The sequence below is a fragment of the Branchiostoma floridae genome, chromosome 5 (assembly GCF_000003815.2).
Source record: "Branchiostoma floridae strain S238N-H82 chromosome 5, Bfl_VNyyK, whole genome shotgun sequence".
NCBI lineage: Eukaryota > Metazoa > Chordata > Leptocardii > Amphioxiformes > Branchiostomatidae > Branchiostoma > Branchiostoma floridae.
In genome coordinates, this window is record NC_049983.1 from 7,925,070 (window position 1) to 7,945,338 (window position 20,269).

At 40.4% G+C, this 20,269-nt stretch overlaps 2 protein-coding genes across 3 annotated transcripts in view; one reads left to right on the top strand and one right to left on the bottom strand.

Moving 5' to 3' along the window:
* LOC118415372 (coiled-coil domain-containing protein 146-like) overlaps positions 1-19,203 on the bottom strand; it is a 56,297-nt gene extending 37,094 nt beyond the window's left edge. For both annotated transcript variants that reach the window (XM_035819929.1, XM_035819930.1), the window contains exons 1-2: positions 19,054-19,203; positions 18,230-18,418 (exon numbers count right to left, since the gene is read on the bottom strand). In XM_035819929.1, the coding sequence (XP_035675822.1) occupies positions 18,230-18,397 (168 nt within the window). In that variant the 5' untranslated portion in view covers positions 18,398-18,418; positions 19,054-19,203. The remainder of the gene's footprint in view (positions 1-18,229; positions 18,419-19,053) is intronic.
* LOC118415373 (fibroleukin-like) lies at positions 6,053-15,772 on the top strand. The gene is made up of 2 exons (XM_035819931.1): positions 6,053-6,707; positions 14,326-15,772. The coding sequence occupies exons 1-2, from the start codon at positions 6,200-6,202 to the stop codon at positions 15,015-15,017; spliced, it is 1,200 nt and encodes a 399-aa protein (XP_035675824.1). The 5' UTR covers positions 6,053-6,199; the 3' UTR covers positions 15,018-15,772.
* Positions 19,204-20,269: the final 1,066 nt, after the last annotated feature.

Consider the following 20,269-nt stretch of genomic DNA (forward strand, 5'->3'; position numbering starts at 1 on the left):
TCGGAATGTTTCGATAGTGTTATATGACAAAGCACCAGAGTTGCATTGCCAAAAATGTGTAGAAAATACTTTATAACATTTATCCAAGGATTCTAGTTCAAAAGACTGATGGTATTCTTTAAAAACACAGTATCATCCATCAACAACCTCATTTTATGGATATTTGCAGTTTGCTGTGTACTTTTAATGGTTCCAAAAGCTGACAGTTTGCCTTTGAACAAAACTTTGGCTAAACCATTGGTGCAGCATTTGAAGATAAAGTTTTTCCAGAAATTTCTACAATGGGCAGATAAAGAAATACCCTTGATATCATTGCCATTGTGTCAAGCACAGGTTGCCATTACTAATGAAGCAGACATTCAACACATTGTTGTAAGACAGCAGAATTGTCTAGAACACCTCTCATCATACAAAATAAGTCCATCTATCCATGTTTCTGGATGAGCAAATCTGTCCTACTAGTTATCAGTCCTGACCTTAGGTGGTATTGGATCTATAAGACCTTCCTCATAAATCACATGTGGAAAGATGTTACCAATTACAGAGAGATAATAGATATTTTCTGCTCCATTTCAAAAATTGACCCTCCTCCCAATTAATAATTTAGTATCTGTTTGTGGTTCATTCATCCTCAACCATGTTGCAAAAGACACTTGATCAATCAAAGCAAACAATATTATTAGTCATCCCATTCTGACATCTTCATCTGATTCATCAAATAGAATCTTGAACTAAAAGTTGGATAATTAAGAAAATGAAAAAAATGATGTGCCCCAAACGTCCTTGTCCTTGGGTTTTATGAGCTGGACCTAAACGTTGCACATAAACTTTGATTCTCAGGGTCATTTGAGGTCATCAAGGGCAGTTCACATCTTGGTCCAATCATACCTTGTAGGAGGTACCTTTACAAGATAGTGTTTTCCCATGAGAACCCCACCAACACCACCAAGACAGCAAGTAGCTGTTGTCCATAAATTTCATTTGTGCACACTCAGCATCACCAAACCATGTATACTACTATACTACTACAGTAGTTGTAGACCAATTGTCTGTTTTTAGGGTCAACATGCCTCCACGGAAACTTTGAGCAAGGCCTCACTCAGACAGGGGCTGGGACAAAATTTTCGTGGTAGAATTTTTGCCCTGTAGGCACTGGAAATAGTCTGGCATCCAGGCTACATCCTACTACAGTAGAAGTCATCTAATTGCACCCAATTTTGCCAGCATGTTTTGTGCAATTATCTGGATGGTGCAATAACGCGAAGTCATCCCGCTGGACCTCACTCAGGTTTGGGATTTGGGGATTCTGGGCAGTTAACAGAAGTATGCGGTAATATGTTGTGCAATTATTTGCTTCTATAGTATATACTACGTATTTAGTCTGTGTAACACAAACTCCGCTGTCCAGGGCTGTAACTGGCCTCTAGTGGGCCGGCAGATGATTGGCGGGCTGCTATAAGCGAGATTTAATCAGGCTACTACGTATTGAGCGTTTGTCTTTAACATAGCTCATAACATAGACGTCACGGTTTACTGTGATCTTTTGACTGTTATGCCAGCGTAATGAAATATAAAAATTCCTTTCTTTCCTGGAAGATTTCCAAATGGCTCTACTTGTCTTACAGGGAATATTTTCCATCATCCAGTGGCTTACTTCTTGACACAACCTACAACCTTGATCTTTTCAAAGCCATACTATCTTATCCATACCACTCAGGAAGAAAAATGGTCAAAAAAGATCGCCATCTATAGGTGTCATACCATTGACAAGTCAAATAAACCTGATGATTACAGAGGATAAAGTTACACAAACAATCTACAGTCCATATATATTATCAGCAATCAACTTCCCTCTCAATCATATATGCTGATTGTTAATTCATTGTATGTCATGAATATAAGAAACAGCCCTATGGAAACCCACAGGATGTAAGATGTGGAGAACTCTGGAGATTTCAGTAGTAGAGAACAAAGTGGGTCATGCTGAGATGAGGCAACATGCCTCACATAACAGTGTAATCAGGAACATTGCTCTGTACTGGTACCGCTGGTCTTACTCAGAAACTAACCTTGCCTGAAGCACTAAAGCTTAGCTAGAGTGAGTACTAGTAATACAGGCCTAAACTTTAGGTTTTGACTACAAATGTATCTAGGTTAATGGTTGAATATCAACATACACTTACTTGGAAATGATTTCATTTTTGATAGTTTTAAACTTTGAATCAAAGTCACAAGTCTGCATCCTGAGTTTTTGACTCAGTTAAGAGCACTCTTCTACAATGATGACAACCAGTAGAAACATCATTGGGTAAAATAACCTAGCTGATCAGGGCTTTATATAAGCCAGCGTCCGTTTTTCCGTCAGTTGACGGAACTTTGCTGCGTGTGACGGAAAAATTTTAAAACCAATCCGTCAACCTTGACGGACAAAAATCATTGGTGGAAGCTACAGGCGGCGTGGGGTCCACGGCCGTATAAGCCACACACTGTTTGTTTTGCTATTGTTATTATTGTTGACGAAGTGTGTCGGTGCCCTTTCGCATATAATAATCTCATTAAAAACCCGTTTTTCAAGGTGTAAGTTCAGTCTCTCTAACTCCTGGAATAGTGTTTTCGCGACAATGGGAATTGGCTGACGGAAAAAAATTTCGAGCTGGCTAGAGCCCTGTAGCTGATATGTCTATATGTTCTCATACTCATACTCATAGGACTGGCAAGCGAAAGAGAATCAATCTTTATTCATTTGTCCAGCAAAGGAGAACAGTTTGTTTTTTCCTTCATTTGTCCTTTCATTTATTCATTTGTTCCTTCCTTTCGTCCTTTGTTCATCTTCACCTAGTTTTCTCTATCAGTCTATCATACATGTGAGTTACTTTGCAATTTTGCCAAGTATGGGCCAAGGCCCCTTAAGCCAAATCACCTTTCATCACTTCTGCTCCATGTTATCTTCACTAGTTCCATATCTGTGGAGCTGTCTTTTCACTTTCTACAGTTTCCTGCCAAAGACATCACTTTGGACAGGTACTCCTGACACAGTATCAGATAACCATATCCTACATGCCAATAAAGCACAGACAGCATTTTTTTGCACAGGCATACTTCAAGTAAAGGAAGGATGCCATAAACATGTATAGACAGCGAGAAATGATCATGTCAACTTCGAACTTGAATTAAACTTTATCAAAATCAACATGGCAGACATGTACATGTACATGATTATGCAGTGCTGTATTGCATTGACTTTCACGCAGAGTATGATTTTAAAGCTACATTACAGGAACGAATAAAATTGACTAAGAGTAAGACTTAGAAGTTAGATAAGCGGAATCACGACAATTTCATACATGAATGGTTTTTGAAAGCATCTTGAATGATAACTCAGAGTCAGAACAGGTGATACCTAAAACAGTCTGCATCTAGATTTCGAAAGTCTCTCATCTCTTGCTACAAAAAAGCCTTTGTGTATCCTACTGTGGTAGTATCAAAAGATAGGTCAATGACATCTTAAGCCCTCCTATTCACACGATCTAGAGCCTGGGAAACAAGGTTACGGCATCGCCAGACTGCCTGAGGCTGTGGACTGGCCGTTCATTTTGACAATGGATTAAACCATGTTGGACACCTCTGGCCTGGCCTTGTCTGATAACATCCTACAACTTGGACAGGATGGAAGGGTGGAGGTCACACTGATGACAGCAACAACCTACTAGCAGTACGCAATTGAAGTCTAAGTTAATCTGTCCCAAAATTTGGTTTGCTTCTTCTAAAATGAAAAAGGCTGAAGTAATGTGAGCACAGAAGAAATGACATCATAAGATGAACAAGGGAGACCTTTAAAACTCAAAAAGCATCTCATTATCCTATGCTTTCAGTACTTGTAAAAGATTAAAAATCTCTTTCATTTTTATACAAAAAAAAATTGATCGGCAGCAATGTTGTCATCAAAACATGCCTTTTTATCTCAAAGCTGCATGTACATGTAAACGTACATGGGTCAACAACATACTATTGGTGAGTTCTCAGTGAAGTCAATGAACTTGTTGGATACCAACCAAAGACACCGGAAACAAATGACAGGACTGGTGACATCATCTCTCCCCAACAGAGCTAAATGAACAGGACAAACAAGCAAGTTCACAGACATACATGCTTCTCCATTTACATGCACATTTATCAAGAGCACATGTGCTGTGGTTGGTATGACAGTGACATCGCTGTACATGTATAAGTCATATATCAGTTTCATAGGGATGAATCACAGGGACAAGAAAACTGAGATCCACTGGAATTCTAATGGATAGGGCAATACCTAATATTGAGTTCCTTGGTTATAAAGTCTCAAAGTATGAAACATGGAACAAGAAAGGTGCTGGGATCGTGGGAAGGAATTAAACATGAATCTGATTTAAGTCCTAAAACTGCACATAGCCAGCTTTAGTCCAGCATATTTCTTAAATCCGAGGACCAATCAAATTGGTGTCCCCTTTGTACTAAACCTTCGAATCATTATTACTGCACCATACGTGTATATGCAACCTGAAACTCACTTTAAAGTTACCTTAGTCATGTTGTTAGTATGTTTTAAAGAAAGTAGCGGGTTTTACTATTTGGGGTTTCCAAAGTTGGACGATCCAGTGCTCCTACAATGTCCCTACCGGTAATGACCGGTATCAATTGGAAGCTGTTGTGAGCATCGGGAGCATTATAAGGAAGACTCAAAGACTGTCACTCCAGTATTTGTTCAGACAACAGACATGGACATCAACGAAACAAGAGGGAATTTCTTCACTCAGTCGCTACATGGTTTCCAAAGTTGAATGATCCAGTGCTACATAAGTGTCCCTACCGGTATCAAGTGGAAGCTGTTGTGAGCATCGGAAGCATTATAAGGAAGAGTGTCACTACAGTATTTGTTCAGACAACAGACAGGGACATCAACAAAACAAGCGGGAATTTCCTCACTCAGCCGCTACATTCAGAAGTTCGCCTTTTGACATTTACGGAGATGTCCAAGGGCCTGACCTCAATTCGGGTCAACCAGAAGTGCAAGGACGGACGTTAAATCTTTAATAAGCTATAACAATTTAGAATACAACCATACCAATGGTCTAGTACAGTATTGTACAGACTGTACCATACAAATTGAGAAGTTGTCATTGCTTATTCTTCCTTTTCGTAAACTACATGATAAAGCAAACTATGCCAACACGAATTTTTTGTCAGCATGTTGAAAGCACTGCAATCTTTAACCACAAGTACGCTGCATAACGTCCTTGTTTTATCTACAAGAGATAGCAAGACAAAGGAAAAGGCAGGCAATGATAAACAAGGAATGTCATGCATTTGAACCCAAATAGAAATAAATCATTATGCGATCTTAATAGCCACCAGGAAACTGATAAGAAGAAAGTAGCGTTATTCCATCTATCGCACGTGCGTCCTCCAGAGATGCATACTGCCTCTAATCAACTGTGAAAGCATGGCCTAAATCCATGCCTACAGCTCCTGGCTGGGAAGTCTTTTCATGAGCAGTTTCCCACAAAATCTGCAGCAGCAGTTTGAGTGAAATAACCAGGGCAAGGGCCAGTCTGTGCTGAATCCATCATCAAGGGTTGCCTTGCCCTACATTTTATTGGGCTACTTGTTACTGATCAGCACAAACAACAACAACGATAACCTCACTACTTCCGATTCCTTAACAGGCAAATTTAAAGCACCTCCCATTCTACCTACGGGAGCGGGAGGGCAAATGTTGTAAATTCTGCACAAGTTTTTCCCGGGACCTCTGTGTCTAAAAATAAGGTGTAAACGAGCCAATGGGAGACCTGAGTTCATATATCACCATTAAGGTCGACTGGGATCAACATGATCCCACTGATGCCTTCTCGTGTCCCAAGCCTGGCTTAGGGATCAAACACCAGGCCAGAAACTTTCTACACATATGCCATATGGTACAGTCCTGGATTGGTAGGGACAGGCCAGATCCCACCGGCTGGAGCACATTATGAGCCAGTGGTGTAGAAAGTTGACTAAACTTCCTTACCCGGTCAGCCAATCAGGAGGGAGCCAGGGAACTCTTGGGTGGAAGTCCTGTCAATTACATGGTGCAAACAACCTCTTGGACCCAATAACTAGCCTGGTGGATCAAGCTGAGAGATAACAACTCTGGGCTGAGTGTGCGCCTACCCTGTCCATCAGAATGGCTGTCCTGTGCACTACACTAGTGGGACTTCTTGTCCTTGCAGCGTCCAGTCTCTCACCTGTGAAAGCTCAAACCTGCCCGGCATCAGTGACCACGATGTGTTCTGCGGACGACCAGTGCAACTATGCCTTGGAGATTCCAACCTTGAAAATGACGCTGCCTGTGAATCCGAACGTGAAGGCAGCAGAGAGGGACTTGGAGATCCTGGAGAAGACGTTTGAGCAGCTCAGGCTGTCTGTCTTGAGAAGAAACATCAACCAAGAAGTGCTGAACAGGCTGAACGAGGTCGAGAATAACCTGAAGACTGTCAGACGCTCCTTGGATGGAGCCAGGGACAGAAATGTGGAGGTCCTACACGCGGGGCAGCATGTTAAACAGGACAGGGATACTCATCGTGGGCTCAAGACCCTGGAAGAAAGCATGGATCAAAAGTTTACGGGTCTCAAGGGCATGCTTGAGAAGCTACTCAAGACTTGTGCCAGAGAATGCTCAAGCGACAATCCAGGTATGCACAAAATTTTTGGGCTTCTGATGCACACATATAGAACTTTTAGTTTGTTTAGTTTTGAGCCAAGTCGTCACAAAGTGTAAATCAATTCCTGATACATTGAAACAGACAGACTACCTGACAAGTCGGGGAAATTAATTGTCAACCTTTAGTTTCTGGCTCAAACTTGTCAATAAATCTCTTCCAAGTTTAAGGCCATTCGTGACTCTTATAGGCTTGCACTTATTTCCACCACAAAAGAATTTTTACCCAAGGCCGTCTGCCGGCTGCATGCTTGTCAGACCCCAAGAGTGTTGGGCTACACCAATGTGATTTGTTGGTTCTGGGATGGGATTAAAAAATGAATACTTAGCTGAAATCTTTAAGAGTTTGTGGTGAAACGTTTGTACTTTGATATACACTGTTCCTATGAGTGAATATGGTAAGATGCAAGTTATTTTCTCAGCCATCTGTTTTCATCTTACCTTCTTGTTAAAATTTTACTTTTGAATATGTCCAGAACCGAGACAATGAATTGGTGTGGCCTCACTTGAGGGTCTACATCATGTAATTTGCTGTTAGTCATAGCCAGCCCACACTAGTTCAATGTCAAGCATTGTCCGAAATAAGTCAAGACGCGTAATTCGTCACTTTGATTATATGTAGCACGTTATTTGATATGCTAAATTAGTTGTTAAGCATTTCTCTTCATATCAAGTTGTCTAACACCAAATTGTCTAAAGCACCCGGTTGTCTCCATTGCTCACAGTCAACTTTTGCCTGTTAATAAAGTGTTATCCCATGAAAAAATGGAATCTGGTGTTCCCAAAACTTTTTGGTCCTACATTTACCATTAACTGAAGCGTTTCCAGGATCCCCCCATGCAGACCATCTTTCCTTCTTGAGCTGGGACTCATTATTGATGGTCAGTAATGACTGCAGGGGGTTGGGATGGGTCAGACAGGACCCCTGTCATGCACACCAAGCCAAGGTCAAGTTCTTATCTCTTTAGTAGGGAGACAAGGGGTAGTGACCCCCCTGACAGACACATTGCTAGCTCCTCCCACATACACAACACTATCCAAGTCCCGGGAGATTTCATGTTGATAGTGAAGGAAGGTAAGGCTTTGAGCCACTGATATGGCTTGGGGTTGGTTTAACTCTTGACTAGGTGATGGCTGATGATATGCATGTGTTGTTGATTTATGCTCATATTCATAAGAACTTGGGCCTGCATCAGTGTATATGCTCATAATTTTTTGTATTGCATAGATTCTAAGAATTTCAATTTCCCAATTTGTAGGCAAAGCTATTTCATTCCTATATTTGCAGTGAGGAGGCCAAATTGTTGAGGTCATAGATATTGTTTTGAGCTGCCATTATCCGTTGATTGCAAAAACCAGCAGCTTTTTTCTTTGAAAAATTTTATGAACTTGAAAATTATACACATGAAGGTATCATTACAATAACAAACTTAAACAAGACTTGCAAATTTGCCACTGACTCAGATGAATACATGTTTAACCTTATTCCTCAATATTTGACATGTGTCAATGGCACATCTAAGGCCAGGTCAACACCCAGTGTCAAGGGCAATACCCTCTGGCCAGATGGAAACACTATGTCACGTAACTCACGTAACAACTCCAGCTGGGTCTTCTTATCACAAAGAAAGTTTATTGCAAATTCTATCCCACAGAAAATAAATATAGAAACAACTGATAAAAAAAATGATAATGTGGCAAACAAAATTACTGTACTTTGAGTTTGAATTTTCATTTTTAAGCAGTGGTAGAGGAAGGTCTCGGTGCCCCACCTCTCAATCAGGGGCAACAACCCTTGCCAAAATGGAGGCACAAGTCACATACCTCTAACAGAGGTTGTTGACCTTGAAGACCAACCTCATGCAAGAGAAGTGAGGTAAAATTGAAAATGAATACAGCCTTTGAAGATCTTTTATACATTTGGGTAAGATGACCAGATACACTGCAACATAACAAAAAATGAAAAATATGTAGGTTTCATGTTAGAAAATAATGTCAAGAGCTTAAAATTGCTCATACAACAGACAATAATCCATGTTCTTTAGAAGTACATGTAGGAAAGCATCGAAGTTCATGATCAGGCAAAGGACTTGGCTGGTCTAACTCTATGAAACCTTAGGTTGATAATGATAGGGCTTCAGTTGGGCATTTCAGAGCAAAGCATTGTTTTGTACAACATGTCAAATTTGATCAGCATCTCTTAGGTTGTTTCTTTCATTGAGGTACACATAAAACATCTTAATAGCGCATGATAACAAAGGTTACGCTTTGTTGTAATTGGATGGTGGTGGAGGAAAAAAAACAAATTACAAACACATCGCAACCGATTAGGGCGTGATTAAGAGTCTAATCTTCACCAAATGGCCGGACCTCAACAACTGGTCTGACCTACAGGCTCGAAAACGTGAAGAGTCACACGCAAACCGCCTGCTCCAATCAGGGCGAACTTGAAACTGAATAGACAGACCACCATCACTATATCGTCACAGCTTGGCATGCCATGGGACACCAAAGCTCTAATGTCTCTGATGCAACAGATAATGAGTAATTAACGCAATAGAATCAAACATAAATTTGCACTGCAATCAACATGTCACTGCCAGTCAACAATTCTGTTGCAAATATATCAAATACTGCAGCCAAATATGGCAAGCATGTTCGTCAAACACCCAATGCATTTGTGCCTCAATTTTACTTAGTACAATATTACCTTTACCTGGACGGCAATGGGTTCTTTTATTTTCCTGATTTTTTAATGAAATATTTGATTAGAACATTTGTTCAAAACCCCCAGATGTTGTCATGGTTTAGAGCAAGTCGCTATCTTAATGGCATTTGCGTACCAGTCTCAACGCATGACGCAAAACACACTGACATCTGTCAATAACATGTTTGCGACTGAATTATGATAGGTTTGATCCTAGAAAGTCTGGTTTACTTGCTGTTTCCATTTTGAGCCAAACATGAGTCGAGCAGAAGTTTCTTATCAGTTCGCCTGCTTGTTAACACGTACACGTCAGCTATGTAGAAAAAGCTTAGCTGCCGTCGCACCCCAGTGAGGTATGCACTTATCAGGCAGTCCCTGCTGTAGGCATTTGTTCCCAGTCTGTCATGACCTACAAACTTCTTAAAAAAGACCTGTCACTTTTGGGTTCCCTTACCTTCTATTTGCCCTTTTATCCCACCATCCTGTGGCTCTCCAGGCCATACATCAAGTTGATAAGCTCCCCTCCCATGTGTTCTCAGCGATATTGCAAATTAATTAGGTCCACGCCTTCAAAGGATATCCTATCGGAATTTATGTAATAAGTACATTGGTTTTGTCAGATTTGGAGCACTATGCCAGGAAAGTGTAACATCCTACATGTACCAGTGGAGGTGGTGACAGTGTGATGGCATTCTTGAAGTTTATCAGAAATGCAATTGTCAGTCAGTTACTGATTGGATGAAGAATTGAGGTCACTAAAGTAGAACATAGTGTATTTCCATAACTAAAATGTTCACATGCATTGTATGAACAGAAGACTGTAATAAATGATTTTAGAGTCAGTTTTTGAAGCAAAAGAGTGCCATGGTTAAGTCATATATCATATGATAGCCCTTATAAAAAGTTTATTTTATCTTGCTTGATGGCTTGTTGGCTATGTTACTGGATTTGCATCAAGGGTCACAGATACTTTTGACTATTCATTATATCATATGTCATTATATGTGTCTCTTTCAGCACTGATATGTTTCAATTGCAAATTTTAACCATATCTGTAAAGATTTTTTATTTTGACCAATGTAGTATATCAGGTCAGTTGTCCAAAGAAAATATACCAAAGTCATTAAACATACTACAGAACACAATCTGTCCCCATCACAGACACCTGTCTAGTAGTAGTATACAGAGCACATCTGGAGTGCTGTTTGTCAGGAGGGATCAGCTTAGATCAGGTTGTCACATCTAAACTCCCATGATTTCTTGGAATGTGTGGAAAGGGACTGTTTGTCAGTATTCCTTGATCCTTTAACCAGGCACAGGTTTGACTATTTTCTTCAATCACATTCACAGGGGTAAGTTTTTATGGACTTTTTACTCAAGGTTGTTAGTGACTAGCCACATAACATGGCCTTAAGACCATTTAAGGAAGGACAGTAAAAAGATACAAAATTGTTTACTTGACCAGAATAGAACACAATACATACAAGGATTAGCAGTCCAATTTGACCCTGTTGCTTGTGTCTTGTTGAGTTGGGGTTGGGCAAAAACCTTAATTTTCTTAACTCTTAAAACCAATAACTTGAAAATGAAACAAGCCTGGGACCACCAGATCAAAATCGAAATGGATTGTCAAACCACCAGCAAGAGTTTAACTACAATCAACAGAGATTGAAACATGGCCAAGATAGCATCAAAATGGTGTGATTATGTAAGTGACCATAATAATAGTGTTGCAAGGAGGATGGCAATTGGCCAACAAGAATATCTTTGCTAAGGGAAAAGGAATCTTAATCCAGTGCTATTTGGACAAGGTGGAATATTTCCTTTAAAAGGGCAACAGGACAGGCCAAAGGGGCCAAACATTGGCTATGACCCTGGACCTTCAGTGTCTTTGAAGTTTGGAAACCTTAGATATTTATGAGGACTCCCTGATCAAATACAGGCCCTTGGTGATTGGTTTTGGACACAGTCTCCTAATATGATTTACCATACAATTTACAATGTTGTTATCAACACGAAATCTTCGAGTTAACACCCTGTCAAACTGTCCTTTTGGGTGATGATTACAGTTCCTTAATACCCAATTTCACAATCTTTTAATCAACTTTTATTGAAAACATGCTTGAAAAGAAAAACAAGATTTGGATTGAAAACAATGCTCTCCATTGGCTAATAGCATAGTTTAAGGAAAGGAATGAGTTACTTAGCACCGTTTTGACGTCGGAACTTTAGTCTCAGCCGGGGGTTGTGAGGTATGGAGCCAGGAGGATAGGGTCAAGTGCAGCCATGTCCAATCAAATTGGGACTTCCATACATCACAAAGGACTGTGTCTGGCTGGGATCTGGGGACTTCCTTTGTGAAATAAGTTCAAGGTTTTCTCCCTTTTCACTCATGCTTTTGTCATGTTTAATTACTCTCCGAGTAGAGGCTGTGGCTGTTTTTTTTAAGCTTTTTATTGTGCTTTTCTATTTTGTACCGTTTTCTTTATATCTCGTAGCCTAACATAAAGAATATGGTACAAATTAGAAAGCCCTATAGTATAAAAACGCCTAAAAAGTTTCTAAAAACATCTTGAGCCTAACCTTTGCTTGGAGAGTAATGTTTAAGGACCCCTCTCTATCGCTGAGTGACTGTATGACAGAACGACAAAAACTGGATTTGCGTGACGCTTGATATCATAATTGGAATATGAAGCAAGACGTAAAAGTATACTTGAAAAGCAACAAAACACACGAAATGTAGAAAAAATAGCTTTTTGTCAGTGAAATTCCTTTGCTGTCAGATACTGTTAAAAGAAACTACACAACTTAGGCTCCTACAAGTACATGACCTTGAAAATCTCTGAGACGTTTCAAAAACATTTCCAACTTTTTCTGCATTCTAAACTTTCTTCTCTCAGGTGTTCCAAATAAAAAGTTGTTTTTGTCACGTCATGTCCTCACTGCTTCTAAGAAAGATGGTGTTTTCACTTGTCTTCTGAGTAAGTAAAGTCATATTTCAACCATTTCAGTCTTGATCCACGCCTGGCAACTTCTGTTTCAAAACAAGTAGGTCTATGATTCCAACATCCAGTCTGTAAATTAGGACACAGGAAGATCACCATACGTGTTTGTCTCTACTCCTAGATTAGCAGGCCATGGCAGATGGAGGATTTTACTTGTAATGAAATTTGAGGGGGAGGAAACTGGAATCTCTTGGGTGTATATGATGTATATATTTGCACAGCCCACAGATTGTGAGAATATTGGTCAAGAAGGCCTTGTTCAAAAAGGAAAAATTCTGTTGGAATATTTTTATGGATCGCTCTCACATGACAACCTTGCGTGTTCATGCAAAACTGTAGGCACAGGATAAATGACACTGACAGTGAAGAAACCACAACTTGGTAAGCCTCCCAAGGCCAAGAACTGAGTGTCAAAAGCAGTTTTTACTCCACTGTGTTATTCAATAACATCAATGCCCCTCTCCATAGAATGTAACGCTGGTTCACCTTTAATTTATCCGAGGGTAACCTATATTCGTTCTTTGTACAAAAAACGTATTTAGGGATATAGAGTCGATAGACGGTGGTCTAAAATCGGAACATTTTGAAAATATTGCAAATTTGAAACCACTGTCAGCAGAATTGATACTCCTAAATGTGCTGTTTTTAAAGACAACGGATAAAGGTCGCCCCATGGATAAAGGTGAACTAGCGTTAATATGTACAGTTACTGATTTTATTTTCATGCCCTATTCCTTATTTTGTTGTTACAGAACCATGTACATCGTATTATATGTCAGTTTTGGTGTGAGGTGTACGTCCTTCAAGTTGACTTCAGTTTCTAACAACAAAGGAGAAACAGTCAGTCTCAAGAGACTGGAAAGAAAATTGGGCATTCTCAGAATTAATGGATGTTGCTATTTTTGGATGAAGAAGATCCATCAAGTGTCATCAGAGTGTCAGGCAGGTAACACAAGGAGCAAAAGTGACCCCCTTTTCCCTTCTCATCCAAGATGTGGCAGGAGAATCTGGTGTTGATTAATGTTTACATCTTGGGGTGGGATGAGGGGCAGCAGGTGGAGGGTGGTGACATGTGGCTCACTCCCATCAAAGGGCTGACACACAAAAACTGGGGCAACAATCATCATCACAACTGGGGTTGGGAGGAGTAAGGAGGGTCACCTCTGCAGGGGACAAACTAATAGGGGCAATTACTGACCTACTCTCAAGACAGAGGTCGAGTCGCGGAGATATACTAGTAGTCGAAAAAAATACAGAGCCGCTCCTCCTAACACGGATTTTGAAAGGATATCTCCGCCCTTATGCGTTCTGTTGCAGAGGTAGGAGGAGCGGCTCTGCATTTTTTTCGACTACTAGTATATCTCCGCGACTCGACCTCTGCTTGCAGAGTATTACTGACCCACAAACCTCAAATGTGAAAACAGAAAGGTTTATATGATACATGCTGTTCTGGAATATTGTTTGGGACTGAAGGATACAGTCCAAAGACTGTTGGCACAATATTTGGATGCCAATGTGACATGCTGTTTGTGGTTGTTGTGGTAATCACTGTTTTCATCTCCCCCATGTTTGGACAGTTTTGTCAACTCCTCTCTTTGCCATGTGCTTCTGTGGAGAAGGTGGCCTGATTCAGTGATTGTCATCCTACTTAGTTTGACTGTGGCTGGTATGCAAGTGCAGATAAACTAATAACCAGGATGACATTCATGCTATGGAGAATGGGTTTGGGAGAAAAAATGACTGACAACATATGTCTTATAGTTGTAAAGTTTCTTCAGACAAACGACTCTTCATTTAAGTGCTGTCTTACCTTTTCTAAATGTGTTCAAGCGAACAGACTAAGACTAGTCATTGACAAAAGTGATTGATGTATTTTCCAGTCTCCCGCGGACCACCGAAAGACTGTGCTGACGTGTACAAGACGGGACTGCGAGAGAACGGTGTGTACAGCATCACTCCGAACATCAACCAGGACTCCGTCGATGTGTACTGCGACATGAAGAGCGGAGGCGGCGGTTGGACGGTCATCCAGCGGCGGATGGACGGTTCCGTGAACTTCACACGGAAGTGGGTCGACTACCAGAGGGGTTTCGGAAACCTAACCGGCGAGTTCTGGATCGGGTTGGATTCCTTGCACGAGATAACTCGGAGGCAAGACTATGTCTTACGAGTGGAGCTAGAGGACTGGGACAAAGTCAGCAAGTTCGCTCGATACGGCGCGTTCTACGTCGCAGATGCGAGGGACAAGTATCGTCTCCATATTGACGGTTATTCCGGAACTGCAGGAGACGCCTTCCGGTTCAGCGACCAGTACATGCACGACAACCAACAGTTCACCACTTATGATGAAGACCATGACAAGTATCCCTCTGGCAACTGTGGCTGGTACTACAAGGCAGGCTGGTGGTTTGATGCATGCCTGGCCACTAACTTGAACGGCGTCTACTATCAAGGCATGTACACGGGTATCCGGGACGGGATATTCTGGGGGACTTGGCACAACCTGACCCTAGGCGACCTAAGGTTTTCTTTCAAGTATGTGGACATGAAAATCAGACCTGTCACATTCTAAACAGAACACAGATCATTCAACAAGAAATGTCACTAAAACAGTTAGAACCAACAACATATTGTTATGTGTAACATTTTGCTTTCAAATAAGAGCTTAACGATAAACATGTGCATGAATGTCTTTACTGAACATGATGGTAGATTGTAGCTTGCAAATACAAGTACAGTCACTATTATTATGCTTCTACAAACTGTGTATTCCACTGACTTGCTAGGGTGTCACTGTAAAACATGATAGTAAAACATTGTCATACAATGTTCCTGTTGAAAACTCCACGTTTCTTCTTTCAAAATGTCTGAATGAAGTGTCTACATATCTTGTTGCCTTCATTCTTGCATAATACATCTAAAATTAATAGTAAACTGTAAAGAATATTCATAAATTTTGTCTTACTATTATTATTTATCATATGCAATTACTTGAAATTAGATCATTTATCATATGTACAACTGTAAATATCATGATATTATATATTGTAAATTTGACCAGTTATCAGTGACTTATGTCAAGATATACTATTAGTTGCCAGACTCACATTATCTTGCTCATTAGAGATTATAAATGAAAAGATACCTGGTCAAATATATCTATCACTTTAGTACTGCGAAAGCATGATTTCATAAATCAAATTTTAAATTACATTACAATTATATCAAAAACATCTTAAGTTGATTTTTATGGTAGTTCATACATTTTGCTGTGCATTGATGATAAATTGTGTATGGTGAGCCATTATTAAAATTAGTCTTGACAGAGCTGGGTTTTTTTGCTGTTTGTCTCCTTATAGATAAAAAAAATGATAAATTGAATAATGTTTTCTTGTATTTGTAACTTGTAATGCAATTTGATTCTACTTTTTCTCCCAAAGATATCAAAGAGGTGATATTAGATACTAGTAGATATACAATGATAAGATAATCCTGCATAGAGACGAAACTCCAAGTTGCAAGAAATATTGCTTCAAATTGTCAAGAGTTTTCCACAGTGATATTAATCACAGAAACGTATCGCTTACATAATTTGACAAAAGTGTCATGAGGGTCTGCATGGGGGGGTCTTGGTAACGCTTAACGGTGAATTCAGGAGGCCAGGTAACGCTTAACGGTAAATTCAGGAGGCTCGGAAACGCTTAACGGTAAATTCAGAATGAGTTACAAAGCATAACATTAATATTGACGTGCATTCCTATTCATACAACGCTAGAGTAGCTATATCAATGGGTGAAAATACATTGTGAGAAGCAAAAGGTGCCCAGAACCCGGAGGAATGACAGGGAAAATGTCCATGACATCTGTAAATTGACAGAGGCAGAGCTCCCGGCCCGCCACAGAGACGGCGGCAGCAAAGTTCTTATGGGGGGGGGAGGTGGATTGAACTATTGTTTCAGCACATGGAGCGCCGAAGGCGCGACGCATTCCGGGGGGGGGGGGGGGATTTTAAAATCAAGACCCTCTTAAATGCTATTTCCTGCATTTTCGGCAAATTTTGCCGACCGACTAAGCTAGGTTGATTTTGACATTATATTTTCATCAAATTACACATGATTATACTCGTAGCTTTGGCCTCCACCCCCAGAGCCCCGACATATTTTTACCAATTCGAGCTCGGAAGGCACGAGGTGTTGCAATATAAGTGCGGGAGAATTTTAAAATCTGGACCGTCTGAAATGCCATTTACTGCATTTTGAAGGACAGATTTTGCCGTAAGACGAAGCTAAATCAAATGACATCTTATTAGAGAGAAAGGTTGTTTTTGTGTGAAAACCCATGCCCCTAACATATTTTCGCCATGTCGTCGTGAACGCCAAAGGCGCAAGCCGTCGCATTGGATGGAGGTCCGGGAAAAAACTCAATTTCTGCATTCTATGAGAACTTTTTGCCCGAAACTTAGCTATGTTTGACACTGAAATTTGTATGAATGATAAACTTTTGAGGGAGACGCTTCTGCAACGTATTTTACCATGTTCAGAGCCGAAGGCCGGGAGGCTCGGAGAAATTTTGAAATCTGGACCCTTTGAAACGCCATTTCCTGCATTTTCAGGGGTTCTATCTGGCATTTGACTTCCTTTGTATAGTATAACGGGTTACGAAGAATTTCTTGGTAACGGTTAACGGTACATTCGGGATAACAAATAACGATTAACGTTGAAATAAAACGACCAATAACGCTTCACGAAGAATATACCGATAACGATTAACGTTGAATTAGAGCGGGTCGGTAACGATTAACGGTGAATTAAGTTGGCTCGTAACGCTTAACGGAAAAAGGCATGCAGACCCTCTGTCATGTATTGGCAGAAAATATTCATAGACATTTTCTGGATTACAGACTAGTATCACGAAACTGCAAGACTGCCCCCTATCCAACAATGACTGCACTGCATCTAAGTCCAAGATCTGAAGCATTTGGGACCATTGCTCGCAATCAGCAACCACAGTCTCATCAATATTTCATATTGCATGAGAAGGGAAGGCGGTATTCCTTACAAAGTATGTAGACAGTTGTCAAAGGACATTAAGAGCTACATTGGTATTAGTGTGCACAGTGTACCATACATCTCCCAAAGGACAAATCAGAATTGGTAAGATTTTGAATCAAGATGTTTGAATCTGCCACAAGGGATTGTAATCTACAAATCCCTGCAAATACAACCTTTTGAGAGCTGCACTACAGCAAACAAGATTAATATTGTCAACTTATCGATTCAATTATTGAATATCATTCCCATCAGATCCCTTGACAGTGAGACTGATAGGCTAAACCCAAATACTAGCAGTCCCTTATTAGTGTAATAGTTAAAAGCATATCCTCCAAACAAGAGTAGTGAACTGCTGTATTGGCAAGCACTCATAAGATAACAGAAGTTTCTACCACGCTAGCCTGATTAAATAGCGGTTTTAGTAGCCAGTCCTAGGTAGGTACGTAGGTAAAGCAGCCCGTCAACATCCACCAGGTAGAGGCCAGTTTATAAAGCCTGGATAGCGGCATTTTCACTATAAAGGCTACTACCCTGTCATCTCTAAAACTTCGTAAAAGCCTTTCCTTTTCTTTGAAGCTACAATGTATGTTTATGATATCTTTAGTCCACTCTTTTAGTCGCTTTCCAGACTAAAGCTAAAAAGGCTGGCATCCAGAGAACATTGATGACATCCACTAGTAAGTAGTATACCAAAATTAATAATCTTGGCATAAATATTGGACCCCCCACTTACCTCATCTAGCACTTGGAAGGCAGGGCTGGCTGACACCTCCACTTGGCTCTCCTCTAGAGGCACCACACGGGGGGCCAGGGGGGCGATCAGCGGTTCTTCGTCTGCCTGTGGGGGGGCCTCATCTAGCTCAAGGTGGGGGGACAGTGGACGCCGCTCGTCATCACTCATTGTGTCTGTACTTTTGATGTACTATAAAACAATATGGACAGTACATTTAGAATCTTTGCTATCTATGTCAGCCAGAAATCATTCAATCTGACATCAAAATCAGCCTGAGTATCATCCTCTGTAGTGACCACTGACTCTGATTATACTTTCACTTGCTAATCCGTGGTTAGCAAGTGAAAGGATTGAAACTTTAAACAGGCACAGGCATACATACAGATATATACATACAGCATAACAGCATACCTATGACATCGATGATGCAACAACAGATCAAACAACGAAAGAATTCCCTACAAACTGATTTGATTTTAAATTTATGTAAATAATTTGACATAGACAAAAAGCAGTTGTGCCAAACCAAGGACTTTGAAAATTCTACCAGGCATTTTCGCTAAGGTTAAAATGACACAACACCATTGATCTACTGCAAACAATACATAATATATGTACGTAACATTTCTAAGCCTGTTTACAGATCACACATATCCAACTGTTCGCAACTTCAGCGATTGTTTATGAAATCAACAGCAACGTCGTCGTACCCCCCTCCCCCTCTATAAAAAGTTTAAATGATCAGGACTAATTTGGGTCTTTACCTAACAAATATTCCAAACAGAAGAAGTTTAACTTGTGAAGCAGTATGTTTGAAACTTTACCTTATTATATATCTGTGCTCTTGGGTCTATAGATCGTCAACAAACCGAAAAGTCGCCCAGACCAACTTCTACCATTCAACTTTACTTGGATCCAACATGGCGGCCAAAATAACAGTTACCATGGAGCAACGTAATAAACTCAAGCAGCGCCACCAGCGGAACACATAAAAACTGCAGAAAATAATATTTCTTTTCCGACATGAACTTATGTAACGTTACTAGCGTTAGTGGACGCGATTATCGGCTAAGGTTATTGGCAGCACTTAAAGGTCTAAATGCAACATATATAAAAGAAAAGAAAATGAAATGAAATGAAATAACTTTAGAACTGTACTTATGTATTGTCTAATTGTCTGTTTTTATGGGCCTTGTGCCTGACAATAAACTATTGACATGACATGTTATTGACAATGCTGGAGTACATTTTTGCAAAGAGCCCAACCTCCTTACCCATATTACTAACGCTAGTATATTGCATGTGCTGTACTTTTCATGTGTCTAGTTACCTGTAGCTATGTAAGACAATTTATACACAACTCTCTGCAAAAGCGAGACGGTCTATACATTCCTAGCCTGGATACCATACCCCAACCTCAAATATCTTTCGTGTTCGATTCCTGCACGATAGATACCTGAGATCGGGCTGGGGTTTGGTAACCAGGCTAATATATTCCTGTCCCAGCATGCTGATATTAACCAAATGATTTTTACGAGATCACTCTAGTGTGCATAATTTTTAGCACAGTAGTGTTGAGTAGAGTAGAGAGTTTCCAGCCAGGTATGATCAGGTATGAGTTTTTGACTCTTACACTTTTGGCCGCTCTTACTCTAGATATCCACAGTTGTAGAAGTATAAGTTGCCTATCTATTGAATCTGGACCAGCAAGACCGGATTATGATGATTGCGTCTCCGCACTTGAAGCACCACGTTGCCATATCGATCCTATAAATTCTAGAATCATCAAGGAGGTTAAAAAAACAAGTGATTTTTTTTACCCTCCTTGGAATCATTTAGATATATTGCGGACTTGGACTAGTGACCTGAAAGAATGGTCGGGACAAACAGTACATCAGCTAGAAACCTTGGTCGAAGATAGAAGAAGATGGAAAACTTACGTTGATGGCATTTCTGCCCCTACGGCCGGTGAGGCCATGGGACCGGTGAGGTGAGGTGAATATATTGTGTATGTGAAACAACCAGAGGGGCGAGTAGAAC